Source organism: Panulirus ornatus, chromosome 30, assembly GCF_036320965.1.
Source record: "Panulirus ornatus isolate Po-2019 chromosome 30, ASM3632096v1, whole genome shotgun sequence".
Classification (NCBI taxonomy): domain Eukaryota; kingdom Metazoa; phylum Arthropoda; class Malacostraca; order Decapoda; family Palinuridae; genus Panulirus; species Panulirus ornatus.
The window spans coordinates 15,185,287-15,199,274 of NC_092253.1; the positions used below are offsets into that span (position 1 = coordinate 15,185,287).

The window sequence follows — 13,988 nt, forward strand, 5'->3', positions numbered from 1 at the left end:
ATATATATATATATATATATATATATATATATATATATATATATATATATATATATATATATATATATATATATATATGAAGGAACGTCCATAATTGATGTAGATGGTGGAAGTAGAGACACAAGTACAGGGTAGATGATGGAGGTAGAGAATTACATGCACAGAGTAGATGATTTAGGTAGAGAGATACCAGCACAGGGTAGACAATGGAAGTAGACAGACACCACTGCGTCGAGAGAAAACGATCCAGAATGGATGATTTAAAGTTTAGATAATGAAGAAGTCGTACCACAAAGTGGTGGAGACGTCTTAGAATATGTCAAGACCTGTGGGAAGAAGATATGTATATTCTGAAGATGGAGCTACAGGTGATGATGGGGACCCGGGAGTCAGGTCTGGCTACAGGGGCCCGGAGTCAGAGACCTGCAGAAGAAGCAGGAGAACTGGAGGGACCTTCACCTCCTACAGTGGGGTCAAGTGGACACTGTTTGAATCACCTCCTACAGTAGATACGGAGGGGATCAAGTGGACACTCTTTGGGTCACCTACAGTAGGTACGAAGGGACCAACGGAGTATGACAGACTGACGAACCCTCCTCCTACCCCAAACCTAATCCCCCCTTTCCGACCCCATTCCCACCACACCCGTCCCCCATATCCCCCCACTCTCTACCCCATCGTGTGACCAACGTCTTTGTGTCATCCTTCTTATCAGAGCCGTAGAGATAATCCTTGACAGTCTTTTGTTCCAGCGTATCTCCTGCTATCTGGCTGGAGAGGCTATCACACACACACACACACACACACACACACACACACACCAGGCCGGTCTTGTGACTCACGCCTGATAGCAGCACCTCCACCATCCCCCCACCCACCACATCCCTGGTGTATACATTGTGCCACCGGTATACATACGTATACATACGCCGGGACCGTAGCACTAATGGTTTAGCCTTCTAACACAAGGACCTTAGCACTGCTCGAGTAAACACCATTATCGCTATTGGTATACATACTCACTAACCTCAGCAGACCTGAGCAGGAGCCCTAGCAGAGGCCTTCCTGCCTGTCTGTCCTGCTGAAGACCATCTGACTTGTATGTCTGCTAACACTGCACGTCACCCGTAGACCCAACTGCCGATTGTCCTCTCATCCATCATAACTTTTACTCATGATTCTCTGGCAAAGTAGAGGTCTGTGCTGAGTGTGGCGCTGCTACTGAACCTGATATACTCCTTGGACGGTGGAATTTCCAATCACTGACTTCATCTGATTACAGATGTGTCTCCCTTACCGTACTGTTTTTTCCATCATCCACGGCCCTCCGCCCCTAATGCTATCCCAGCTTAGTATATCTTGCAACTTTCTTCGATTAAATTCCTAACATGAGACAGTGACATCCTCTCACCCTCAAGGCGATGTCCTGGTCTGAGGAGACTTCAACTTGCACCATAGGGAACGGTTGAACTCCTCCCATGCAGAAAGTAGGGAGACTGAAGCCTTCATTTTCTATTCCTAATGACACAGAGCAACTTATCTCCCACCCTGCCTATATTCCTGCTCGTTCCTGCCACCCTCCTAACACCGATTCTTCTCTCTGTAGCTACAGTCTCGCGCCCAAGCTAGTTCATGTGACCATACTCTTGTAAATGAGTCTGTCTTTACCGTGTCTCCTCCACCAGCTGTCCCTTCTAAACGTAAATATCACCACTTTAATAACGCTGATTGGACTAATTTGTGATATCTTTTTTTATTGTACCTAAGTACATTACCGCCTCTCCCCTAGCGATACTTCTGTCTTAAGGAAAGCATATATTTCCCCGTCTTTTAAGACTATCCCAGTTGTTCAAGCCATGGTTTAACTATTCTTGTACGAAGACCATTGGGTCAAGGGATCTGGCATAACGCATCTTCAAACACTCTCCTTCCTCCGACTCGCTCTCAGCTTTCATCTTTGCCCGAAACCATTAGTAGTGTGTTACCTCGCAGGCGATGCGTTCCTTGATCCGGAGGAAGTGCTACAACCTCTCCTCGTCATCCACTGACAGGTTTGTCTGGTCTTTAGCCAAAAGCGTCTCAACAACTTCTTCGCTAGTATAGTTGCCTCTACCCCTGATAAATCATGGCTTTTTCTTCTCTCTTCTTTAATTCCACTTTGCATGACGCGTACCCTCCCCTCACATAGCCAAGTCTGCCCTCAAGAAACTAGGATTCATGTTCAAGTACCGGAAGTCTTCCTTCTCGCCAGCAGTTGATCCGAGTATACGAAAGGACTCGTGTGGAGTTCTGCTCACGCATGTGAGGTGCCTCGAGCTCTTCGTACTTACTGAACAAGAGTCGCGTCCAGAGCAATCCAACTTACCAACTCTCATACTACTGGTGTATATACACAGGAAGCTCAGCACTGTTCTTCTATATACATAGGAATCTCAGCACTGCTGGTATATATACACAAGAACCCCAGCACTGGTGGTATATATACACAAGAACCCCAGCACTACTGGTATATATTCACAAGAACCCCAGCACTACTGGTGTATATACACAAGAACCCCAGCACTACTGGTGTATATACACAGGAAGCTCAGTACCAGTGGGTCTTAGTCACCCTGGAGTGTATAGGTAGGGCTAGAAGGCCCCTGATGTATGTAAGGTGGTGGAGACTATATCTTATCACTGCTGATAAGCAGTTTCGAGACCTTAGCACCACTGTTGTGTACACGTAGCGAGTAGACCTTGGCAGTATTGATGTATACACACTGACCGGACCTGACCAACACTGGTGTGTATACGCAGTGATTACACTGGAGTACCGCTGGTTTATGTACGCAGTGACTAGACCTTAGTACCTTTGGTGTGCATATACACAGTAACACGACCTTAACATCATTGTGTGTGTGTGTATATATATATATATATATATATATATATATATATATATATATATATATATATATATATATATATATATATATATGTATATAGATATAGATAGATGTAGATAGATAGATAGATAGATACGTGATCCCTAGCTCCGCTGGTGTGTACCCACCCTGACTATCATCAGTACTGTCATACAGTCACATTCATAATTCCACGAAGAATATCTAACTACCTATAGCCAGCTTGTGATACTTCCCACTAAAAAAACAGTTCTGTTTTATGCAAACGAGGAATCTAATCCAGTACTTTCTGTCGCCTTGCGAATCGCTGAACATAAATCTCGTTCCAAAGTCTCTTGATTGGTTCACATACCCTATACCCAAAAAGGGAAGGGCCTATAGAGCGCATAAGATCGCGTCTGAAACCTGCTCGTCGTATCATCGCACATCCTGATATAAATAGCAACTGAATCCTGGGTTTGTGATCCTGCTGGTGTTGCTACACCGGAGGTATGTGGTAACCGTGCCAGCTGGTCAGCTGTACGCTAGTGTCCTGCAGGTGATTTACACTCGCTGACGCACACATACACACGCACACACTCGCATAGATTCACATCCACACGCAGACACTCGCATAGATTCACATCCACACGCAGACACTCGCATAGATTCACATACACACATTCACACAGATGACTATACACACGAACAAAAAGGCTACGAAAGCAGTGAGGTTGAAATGGTAGTTGGAATGCAGGTACCAATGGTAGTTATCATCATGATGTAAGGGTTGTGGTGGTGTTAATAATGGTGGTATAATGACGAGGTCTGGAGTCCAGTGCTATATGGCAGTGGTAGAGAGGCGGGGGCGGAGGAGGCACCACCAGAGAACATTAGTAACATAAAAATGTCATTGATATTCAACATTTACACCTTGGGCAAGAGCCCTCTCGAGCCGCCCAGATGACCTTCTTGCCAAGACTCCTCCGCCTCACCTTCATCTCCAGCTGTCTTCCTTCCGCCGTGTTAGTCATAATAAGGGCGGCAGCTTCACTACACACCGCCACCACCCTCGGCCCGTCCTCCAGCCCTCCACAAAATTGCCCACAAATCCCATCCAGGGTCAGTAGCCAACGATCAGTGAGGGAGAGTGGACGCAACGCGCGCTCTCCGTACCCGTCACTCGCCATCCCAACCAAAACATTCGGCTAAGCTCTCCTACCAGGACTGTGCTTGTGCTTCCTGTGATGCAGTTCATGTCTCCTGCAGGGATCTGGGTGTTTGACCGGATATCTGAATGCTGTTTTGCGAAAAAGTCAGTTTTGGGGAATAACTGTGTTACGTAGAACTGGATGACTTTGGTTTAGGTGAAAAGACGCTCCTCCGTCTCAAGCGGCAACAAGAACTAGGCTCGGAAATTACCCCTTCCGACAGACTCATCCAGATACGCCGAGTCAAAAGAAATTCCTCTCTGCGGCTGGACAAAATCAGCAAGATCGAGCCATCAAGCAGCCGGAATCAAAACATAAAGCATCTGAAGTACGCCACAGGAGGAGCGGAAGGCATTCTAACCTCTTCCCTAAATCGGCCGACGGCATACCGACCACGCGCCCGCCAAATACCTCATGATTAAAAGTAAAATGTGGCGTCACTCAGGTTGCTTCAAGTTCCGGGAGACGCACAGCACCGTAGCAGGAGCAGGGAGCAGGTCAGGGAGGCAGGACTAGTTGTGTTGGCGGCCTCACACAGATGACCAGAGACTAGTGGCCACAGACGACACCAGCATGTTGGCGAGCGGCTGCCACGGCTGGCAATGTTGGTCCAGGTAAGTGCTAGGCTACCCGAACTTAATAACATTAATCATCTCTTCTATTCTCGAGATTTCTTCCAGTTTATTCATTGAATAACATGATTCAAAACAGCTTGTATTGATTTGTTATCTTTAACTAACTGATTTATAGTGACTTGGATTATATTACGTCGATTTTGTGTATTTCGAAACTTCGATATATATTTTCCTGGGTTTGTCTCTAAGTGAAATACATTTCATTATCGTGTTCCGTATATTTTTCTTTTTACTGAAGAAATCTTAATGTATTAAGGACTTAAGCGATGGTGCAGGAGGCGGTGATAATGTGGGAGGTACTGTTGGTGTGGGCGTGTTGGAGACTGTGCCAGTGACTGCGTTGGAGGTAGTGATGGTGTGTGGGAGGCAGTGTACCAGAGTTAGCGATGGTGTGGGAGGCAGTGTACCAAAGGTAGTGATGGTGTGGGAGGCAATGTACTAGAGGTAGTGATGGTGTGGGAGGCAGTGTACCAGAGGTAGTGATGATGTGGGAGGCAGTGTACCAGTGGTAGTGATGGTGTGGGAGGCAGTGTACTAGAGGTAGTGATGGTGTGGGAGGCAATGTACTAGAGGTAGTGATGGTGTGGGAGGCAGTAACTGTGTGGGAGACAGTTATGATGTAAGAAGCAGTGATGGTGTAAGAGGCAGTGATGGTATGAGACAGTAATAGTGTGGGGGCAATGATGGTATAAGATGCAGTGATGTTATGAGAGGCAGTGATGGTATGAGAGGCAGTGATATTGTGGGAGGTAATGTGTAAGAGGCAGTGATGGTGTGGGAGGCAGTGTACCAGAGGCAGTGATAATGTGGGAGGCAGTGTTGCAGGCAGTACATCAGAATCAGCCATGCTATGGGAGGTAGCGGTGGTGTGGGAGGCAGGTAGTGGTATGTGAGGCACTGTACTAGGGGTAGTGGTGGTGTAGGAGGCAGGTGATGGTATGGAGAAACTGTACCAGGGGTAGTGGTGGTATGGGAGAAGCTGTGTACCATAGGCAGTGATAGTATGGCAGGCAGTGATGATTAAACTGTAAGTAGTGATGGTGTGGGAGGCAGTGATTGTATGGGAGGCCGTGATGGCGTAGGAGGCAGTGATGTGGGAAGCAGCGTACCAGAGGCAGTGAGGGTGTAGGCGGCAGTGATGGCGTAGGAGGCAGTGATGGTATGGGAGGAATTGATGGTGTGGGAGACAATGTTGTTTCCATGTATCAGTCGGACCCTATGGTTCATTGTCCCAGTGGTCGTTTACTGTCTCTGGGGTCGTTTACTGTCCCAGTGGTCGTTTACTGTCCCAGTGGTCGTTTACTGTCTCTGGGGTCGTTTACTGTCCCAGTGGTCGTTTACTGTCCTAGTGGTTGTTTACTGTCCCAATGGTCGTTTAATGTCCCAGTGGTCGTTTACTGTCCTAGTGGTCGCTTAATGTCCCTGGAGTCGTTTACTGTCTCAGTGGTCGTTTAATATCCCAATGGTCGCTTACTCTCCCAATGGTCGTTTATTGCCCTTAGGGTCGTTTACTGTCTCAGTGGTCGTTTAATGTCCCAGTGATCGTTTACTGTCCCTGGAGTCGTTTGCTGACCCCATGGTCGTTTATTGTTCCCTGGCCGATGTCGTTTAGTGTCTCCATTGTCGTTTACTGTCCCCATGGCTGTGTACTACCACTATGGTCGTAAACTCTCCATATTCATTTAGTATACTGAGGGTCAGTGTGTTACTATGTTAGGTTAAGTTAGGAGGAGGGGGCGTCAGGGTGTTAGTATGTTAGGTTAGGTTAAGTTAGGAGGAGGGGGCGTCAGTATGTTAGTATGTTAGGTTAGGTTAAGTTAAGTTAGGACGGAAGGGGGCGTCAGTGTGTTATTATGGTAGGTTAGGAGGAAGGGGCGTCAGTGTGTTAGTATGTTAGGTTAAGTTAAGTTAGGAGGAGGGGGCGTCAGCGTGTTAATACGGTAGATTAGGTTAAGTTAGGACGGAAGGGGGCGTCAGTGTGTTAATATGGTAGGTTAGGTTAAGGTAGGACGGAAGGGGGCGTCAGTGTGTTAATATGTTAGGTTAGGTTAAGGTAGGATGAAAGGGGGCGTCAGTGTGTTAATATGGTAGGTTAGGTTAAGGTAGAACGGAAGGGGGCGTCAGTGTGTTAATATGGTAGGTTAGGTTAAGGTAGGACGGAAGGGGGCGTCAGTGTGTTAGTATGTTGGGTCAGGCTAGGACGGGGTCGGGGGTGGGTGTCAGTGTGTGTTGAGAGCGTACTGTAAAATTGGATCTGTTGCCAGTGTTTTCAAGTAGAAATGTGCTCTCTCTCTCTCTCTCTCTCTCTCTCTCTCTCTCTCTCTCTCTCTCTCTCTCTCTCTCTCTCTCTCTCTCTCTCTCTCTCTCTCTCTCTCTCTCTCTCTCTCTCTCTCTCTCTCTCTCTCTCTCTCTATTTATCTATCTATCTATCTATCTGTATATATATATATATATATATATATATATATATATATATATATATATATATATATATATATATATCCTGAAGAAGTATGGAACGCCAGAAACAGAATGTTGAGAGAGACAGAGAGATCCCCCATGGGAGTCAGCAATACAGCCATCAAACCCAACCATTTTATTTTTGAGCAGAACATCTCATGAGAATGGCAAAGGGAACCTGCAAGAACCAAGAGATGGTAAACTACAGTGAAACGTAATGAATGAAGAAGCAACACACCCGTCCTTGATAAGATAAGAATATATGAGTTTACGTGAGAAAGACAGACAACAGGAGGCCTGATTGACCTACGACTGGGTTGTCAAGAAAAAAAGATAGCTTGACAAGAAAATGGAATTCCACTCGGCAGTTTTTTAAGCTATCACAGACTCCCCGCTGCTACACATTAACCTTCTGCTGTCCCCGTTAACGCTGTTGTTTATAGTTTATTTCTGGCGTTGCTTTTTCAGAGTAAACCTAGATTTATAAGATATTTGTCTAAACGACTTTTGAAGGTATTTATGGTTTTAGCATTCACTAAAATGTTGCACGGTTCCAAATTGAGTGAGGAAATATGATCAGTATGAGAAAGAGAACAAATGTTAGAAGGGAGAAGGGAGGAAAAGTGAGTCACGTATGTAAAATGGGATCATCATCATAAGAATGAATAGGGTTAGAAGTAGAAGAGAGATCATTTATTGAGAGATGGTAGGGTATAGTGCAGAACCCTGAAAACCACCACTGTGAATAGGACTGCTGCAATGGAGTGGCCAGAGAGGAAAGTATGCATTAGAAAACAGGGAGAAGCAGAGCAGTGAAACTGAAGGAAGGGAGTTTAGAAAGCACTTATTGAGCACCCTTCACATGCCATGAAGATGTTGAGGATGACGACATCTTTGACCAAAATCTGTTAAAGAGGAGCAGAGATGAGGCAAATAGGACAGAAGATCACTGGTAAATATAGCTCTGCAGGATCCATACTGGTGATTTGAAAGAGGAAAATAGGATTCTATTTGAGAAAGAGAAAGATTAGGAGAGTTCCAAAGACTTTGGAGACAGTAGAAGTAAGAATTATGGGGTGTTAGTTTTAGGGATTAGAGCGGCGTCCTTCCTTAGAATGGGTTATAACAAGGAGCGCTTCCAAGCGGAATGAACAGTCTGGGTTTTTAGACAAAGGTGAAATAGGTGAGGAAGAGTTGGTGAAAGCCTAGAGGCACAGTACTTTAGTACCCAAGGAAGTATGCCGTCTGAGCTATAAACCTTGTCCGTCTGAAGCTGGGAGAGTACTTGGAAGCTCCTAGTTAAAGAGAATATAGGTGATGGCTTAAGTTACGGGAGAGGAGATACGGGAAGAGATGAGATGAAGAGTGAAAATAACTAAGAATGTATGATGTAATAATTTATCACAGTCACAGTGAGAGGGAAAGGCTCGTGTGGCAGCAGTGTATTGGCCCCTCTCAGTACCCCCAGCTAACTCAAGGATTATCCCGCCCCCTATCTATGGCAGAGGGAGCCTGGCTCTCGTGGGCGCCGGGTGGGATAACAAGCCCAACCCCACTAGGCCCAGTGCTTAGGTCCCTCACCACCGGCAGGCCGCCCTAGAGCACAGGGCCCGCACCTCCTGAGTTGTAGGGAGGTTTAATCTCAAACAACAACCTACCCTTGGAACAACCCATAAGGTAGTAGGTTGTTGACAACAGCTGCCCAGGGTGGTACTACCGTCCAGACTGAGGAGCGTTAAAGTGGTGGCTGGAACCATCTTACATTATCCATGTCAGGATTGCTGGTCTTACTTTGTCTCACCAACACGGGACTACCGGGCTAGTCCTGCCATCTTCTTACAAGCACCATACACCCACTCAAACCTTGCTTATTATAATTACTTTTTTCACATAAGTTCTCTTGCCAATTCCTGTCCACTCAAACATCTATAAGTATCATCATAGAATCCGTCAAATATATGGCCCCTAGTCCCCGGCATCATGTGCTGCTACGAATCTCCGGGTTTCTGCCTGACTCTACTGCCAATAAGAAGGAGGGCTCTGACAGTAGTACCACCAGACCCTCCCACTACCTTTCTCTCTCTGTGAGACTTTCCTCTTTTTCTATTCACTGTACCGACATTCTTGATCTCTCTAGTAACCTCTCCTCAGTTGAACACCATCTATCCAGTCCCTCTCCTAATATCTTTCTTCTCACTCAGACACGTTTGTCTAATGATGCTCTCCCTTGTCCTTTTTTCATATCTCCATTCTCAGTGATTTAGAGCAAATTATCTCCCATCCTATCCTAATACCTGACCGCTGAGATATCCTGTCCAAGTCAGAGTTTATTGAGGAAGCTGCGTCAAGACGAGACGCAGGTCGAGTGAGGGAAGAGGGAGCAGAATTGAAGGATGTAGATAAATGCAGTGTTATCAGCATATAAGTGCACTGGATTTTTGTGGAGGAGAGGAAATCGTCTAAAAAAAAAGGAGAAAAACTGTAGGGGACAGGACAGAACCTTGAGGGACACCGCTGTTGATGGAAAAAAGGGGGTGGGGCGGGGATGCTGATCCATCAACGCCCACAGAAATAGATCGGCCAGAGAGGAAGCTAGATATGAATGAGCTACGTGAGAGAGGGAAACCAACAGAGGAGAGCTTAGAGATGAGACCCCGATGCCACACCCTGTCAACAGCTTTAAATATGTCAACGGCAACTGCACATGACTCCCAAAAATCTTGTAGGAATGATGACCAGACATACGGAAGTCATACTGGTGATCGGAGAGGAGACTGATTTTCGAGGTGTTTAAGGATGTGAGAATTGATGGATTCAAAGACTTTGGAAATGGTAGATGTCAAAGCAATAGGACGATAGTTAGAGTGGTCAGAACGATTGCTCCTCTGAGGGCTCGGATGTATCAAAGCGTTTCGAAAAAGAAGAAAAAGTTTGATTTTTAAGCAGAAACGAAACAGACGATCAAGCACAGGTGCAAGTTCGGAGGCACACTCTTGCAGTGCTCGGGGACGATGCCATCGGGATCATAAGCCTCGCTTGCGTCCAGGGAAATAAGCGCTTTTCGGACAGTCGGAAAAGAGATTGGTAAGAGGGGCATCAAGGGGTGAAGGAATGTTAGAGCCATCCTAGGTGGAGTTAGAGGAGAAACAGGAACCAGAGTTGTTTTGTCTACGGGAGAGACAGCTATAGTACCGTCAGAACGGGAAAGTGAAGTAAAGGTAGAGCAACAGAAGTTGTTAGAGATGCCCGTAGCTAAGGACCAGAAAGACCTATCAGTGGATGACGAGGAGAGGTTATCGCACTTACTTTGAATAAAGGAACGCTTCGCCTCACGGATAACGTGCTAGCAGTGATTACGGGCAGTGATTCGGAGTCAAAGGAAGGAGAATTTTTCCAAGCCTGATATGCCTGATCCCTAGCCTGGATGGCCTCAGAACAGGAACGGTTGAACCATCGATAGCATGAAGTAGTCGTGGAGGAAGAGAGGATAAGTGCTATTATTCCCGCAAGAATAATATCTGCTATGCGTTTGGCGGAGACAGACGTATCACCACATAAGTGTTAGTGATTTAGCCAAGGAAAGTCAGAAAAGAAGTTACGTAAGTTATTTCCGTCAGCTTTGTTGAGGTGCCAGTCTTTACGCTTAGAAGGGGCTGCTGGAAGAGGATGTGCTGTTAGAATAGATACATTTATGACACTATGATCAAATGAACCAATTGAGGAGAAATCTGTATTTACAGCGAGATAGACCGAAGCTCTTTATTTTTCTCTTTCAACTCTTTTTTTACCGTTTATTATGGTTTTGATTTCATTGTATGATATCTTATCTTCGCCGTCTTTTTGCCTAGGAGGTCTGTAAATAATACCTAGACGTAGTTTACTTTTGAATTTGTCGATAATGTCAATATAATGAGAGTCGTAAGTGTGTGTCTACTTTGCTTATCTTAATAGCACTTTAGAATGTTATCAACTCTACCACCTACCCTGTACAAGCCATTTTTCATAAATAGTTTGTATCCGGGTATTGCTCACTCAGCGATGAAGTGATTATTCTCGGAGTTTACCACCGTATCTGAGATTGCAATAATGTTCCGTTCCTCAGTAACTGCATAGAATATACGTTCATCGCGTTTCGTAATGATGCGCTGGGGATTTGTGTATATGGAGTTGATTTCTGGGTTGAATGTGCCCTTTTTTTTCTTTGCTGTCTGTATGATGCGTGTTTGTATTATCACTGTTAATGTTTGGGTGTGCAGCAGCGGGGGAGAGATGGTTCTTCACCCGTTTTGGGTTCGCCGCGTTACTCTGACCCTCCCCTTACTGGACTCGACCAGTCCTGGTCCTAAGAGTTACCCGAGACCTGACCTGTAGCTGGGCTTAGCCGCTACTTAGACTGCCTAAGTTGTCTCCCAGTGATCCTACTTGACCTTTCTTTGCTCATTCCTTTGCCTGTGAGGTTACCGCTACTCCCCTGAGCATCCCTATCCATTCTCTACCGCTGCCATGACAGTGGCCAAACTGGACGCCTTGTTCCCCAGATCCCTTTCACACATATTTCCCCCACACCGACCACCCCCCGCAGCTACTCTCCTCACCCTCCCATACTCTCGTAGTTCCTCCGTGAGCTCGACCATGATTTGCTCCCCCGAGTAGTTTACATATAGGAAGGTATTATATGGTAATGCACAAAGAACAGTCAATACCTAGTGAAGGCTTCGGAGGTCCTCTGCCCCCACAGCCCGGGCTGGGCTCAGGCTGTTGGGTTGAGTCGTCAGTCGACTAAGTGATAGGAAGCAGCACCCTTCGTGCCCCGATAACCCCAGCAGCCTGTCTGGACCGGCACACTGTGTAGGTACTAGACTGAAATACTAGTCATCATCTTCAAGAATATAAGAAAGAGAAAACAGTAATTATTATTTACCAGTCGAATAGAAACTTGTCTGGCTAGGAGCTGACTCAAGATGTTGTAAGACATTCCAAGCAGACGGAGGCCAAGTCGAACCATTTGGCGGTAACAAGTCATGCACTCGAAGTTACAAGCACATCACTTAATGCACTTAAGTCGTAAATGCAATTTGGGAAACTACGAAGGTGCGTAGAAAACGCAGAACAAATGAAGAGAAAATGTTACAGAACATAGAATAATAAGGATCTGTTCTCCTTTGAGAATTGAACAACCTGATGGAATTTTCTGAAAAGAATTTTTAGCCAATAACTCTGAATGATAAACAACGTACCGGTGATAAACGCCCAGCAGGAAGGACATCAGAAAGGGACACAAGCGTCAAAGATCAAGAAGTTATCTGGAACGAGAAATCTGGAACGAGTTATCTGGAACTGAGATTCAAAGACCACACTGAGGCAGGACCATCAAGCCATATGGTGTGTGGTATGGTAATGCCAACGTTCACAACGAGTGACGCGCAGCCAACCATGACATTTTTCAATGAATACATAAGGAGCAAAATTGAAAATGTTGCCATGTTGCGTGGTCGCCCGACACACACACACACACACACACACACACGCACACGCACACGCACACACACACACGTGGAAACAGACAGAGAAAGGAGAATTCTGAAACACTTCACACACGACATTGATGATCTGCAACGTATGATGAGAGAGTCAGATCCCAAGTTCTCCCGCCTAGAACGAAGAAGAGAAAGATGTACGGATGATGGTCTGCAAGCATGGCAGCCTATCTAGGTCATCAGTACTGATGGACTACGTATGTCAAATATGTAACGTAACTACACATGATATCTGACGAAAACTACCATTGTCCCCCGGGAATCGAACCCTGGCTCATGTGTCTGGCAGCCACGTAGACTTGATAAGCTAGGCCCAGAGTTTGGGCTGCCTAGTACGTTAATAGATTAGGCCCAGAGATTGAGCTGTGGGGTAGAACTCAAAGTATGTCAACTGGGGAAAGACAGAACTAATACTTTGTACCAGGAAAGGTATCAGAATAATATATCAAAGTAAAAGATACGATAGCTCAGCGAAATGTTGGAGTGTTCAGTGTGAGGTTAGGAAAATGATAGTAGAACTGAGAACATACGTAGAGCAAAATGCAGAAATATTTAAAAGAAAACGAGAAATGTCATTCAAGTCAGTCTCAGATGAACCCCGAATTGGCAGTTATATAATATGCTTAGTTGGCGGCGGAGGAGGAGGAGGAGGGAGACTATCAAGCAAGACGTGCAGTGGTCGCTACGCGCTACCCCTGCTGTTTTGTTTTGGTGGCAAAATCTCATCTCTCTCTCTCTCTCTCTCTCTCTCTCTCTCTCTCTCTCTCTCTCTCTCTCTCTCTCTCTCTCTCTCTCTCTCTCTCTCTCTCTCTCTCTCCTCCATCATTAAAGAGAGCGCTAACTGCTCGTCCGTGAGTCACCGGGAGAACCATATAATTACCTCGTGTTAACCAAGGATTAAAGACGTGAGTTACTGTTGTCGTGGCGGCCAAGGGTGGCTGAGGGGGGATGTCGGGTGGCCATCCTCCGTGATAGGTAGGGTTGGGTCGAACCCAGCTACCGCAAGCAGTTCCCATCGAGTTACTGCCACTCATGCGGTCGCCCATGTCCTTAAATCTGCGGTGGGTATTGAACGGTCACTGGGAATTGGTCGATCACAGTGGCCACTGAGATGAATCTTGTGACCCCTGAGGTTATGGGATTCGTCCAGTGTTGGACACTAGGACAAATGTAACCAGTGACCAGTGGACGTTCATCGTCCGAATCATTATGATCATGATTTAAGTAGCGTCTCGGAGATTTTCGTCCGGCAGAGGTAAC

General features: G+C 45.9%; 1 protein-coding gene across 1 annotated transcript in view; it reads left to right on the forward strand.

The window, feature by feature from the left end:
• The first annotated feature begins 3,953 nt into the window (after positions 1-3,953).
• The window catches only part of LOC139758424 (uncharacterized), a 226,040-nt gene continuing 216,005 nt past the window's right edge, over positions 3,954-13,988 (forward strand). The window contains exon 1 of the mRNA XM_071679813.1: positions 3,954-4,710. Coding sequence (XP_071535914.1) covers positions 4,670-4,710 — 41 coding nt within the window. The 5' untranslated portion in view covers positions 3,954-4,669. The remainder of the gene's footprint in view (positions 4,711-13,988) is intronic.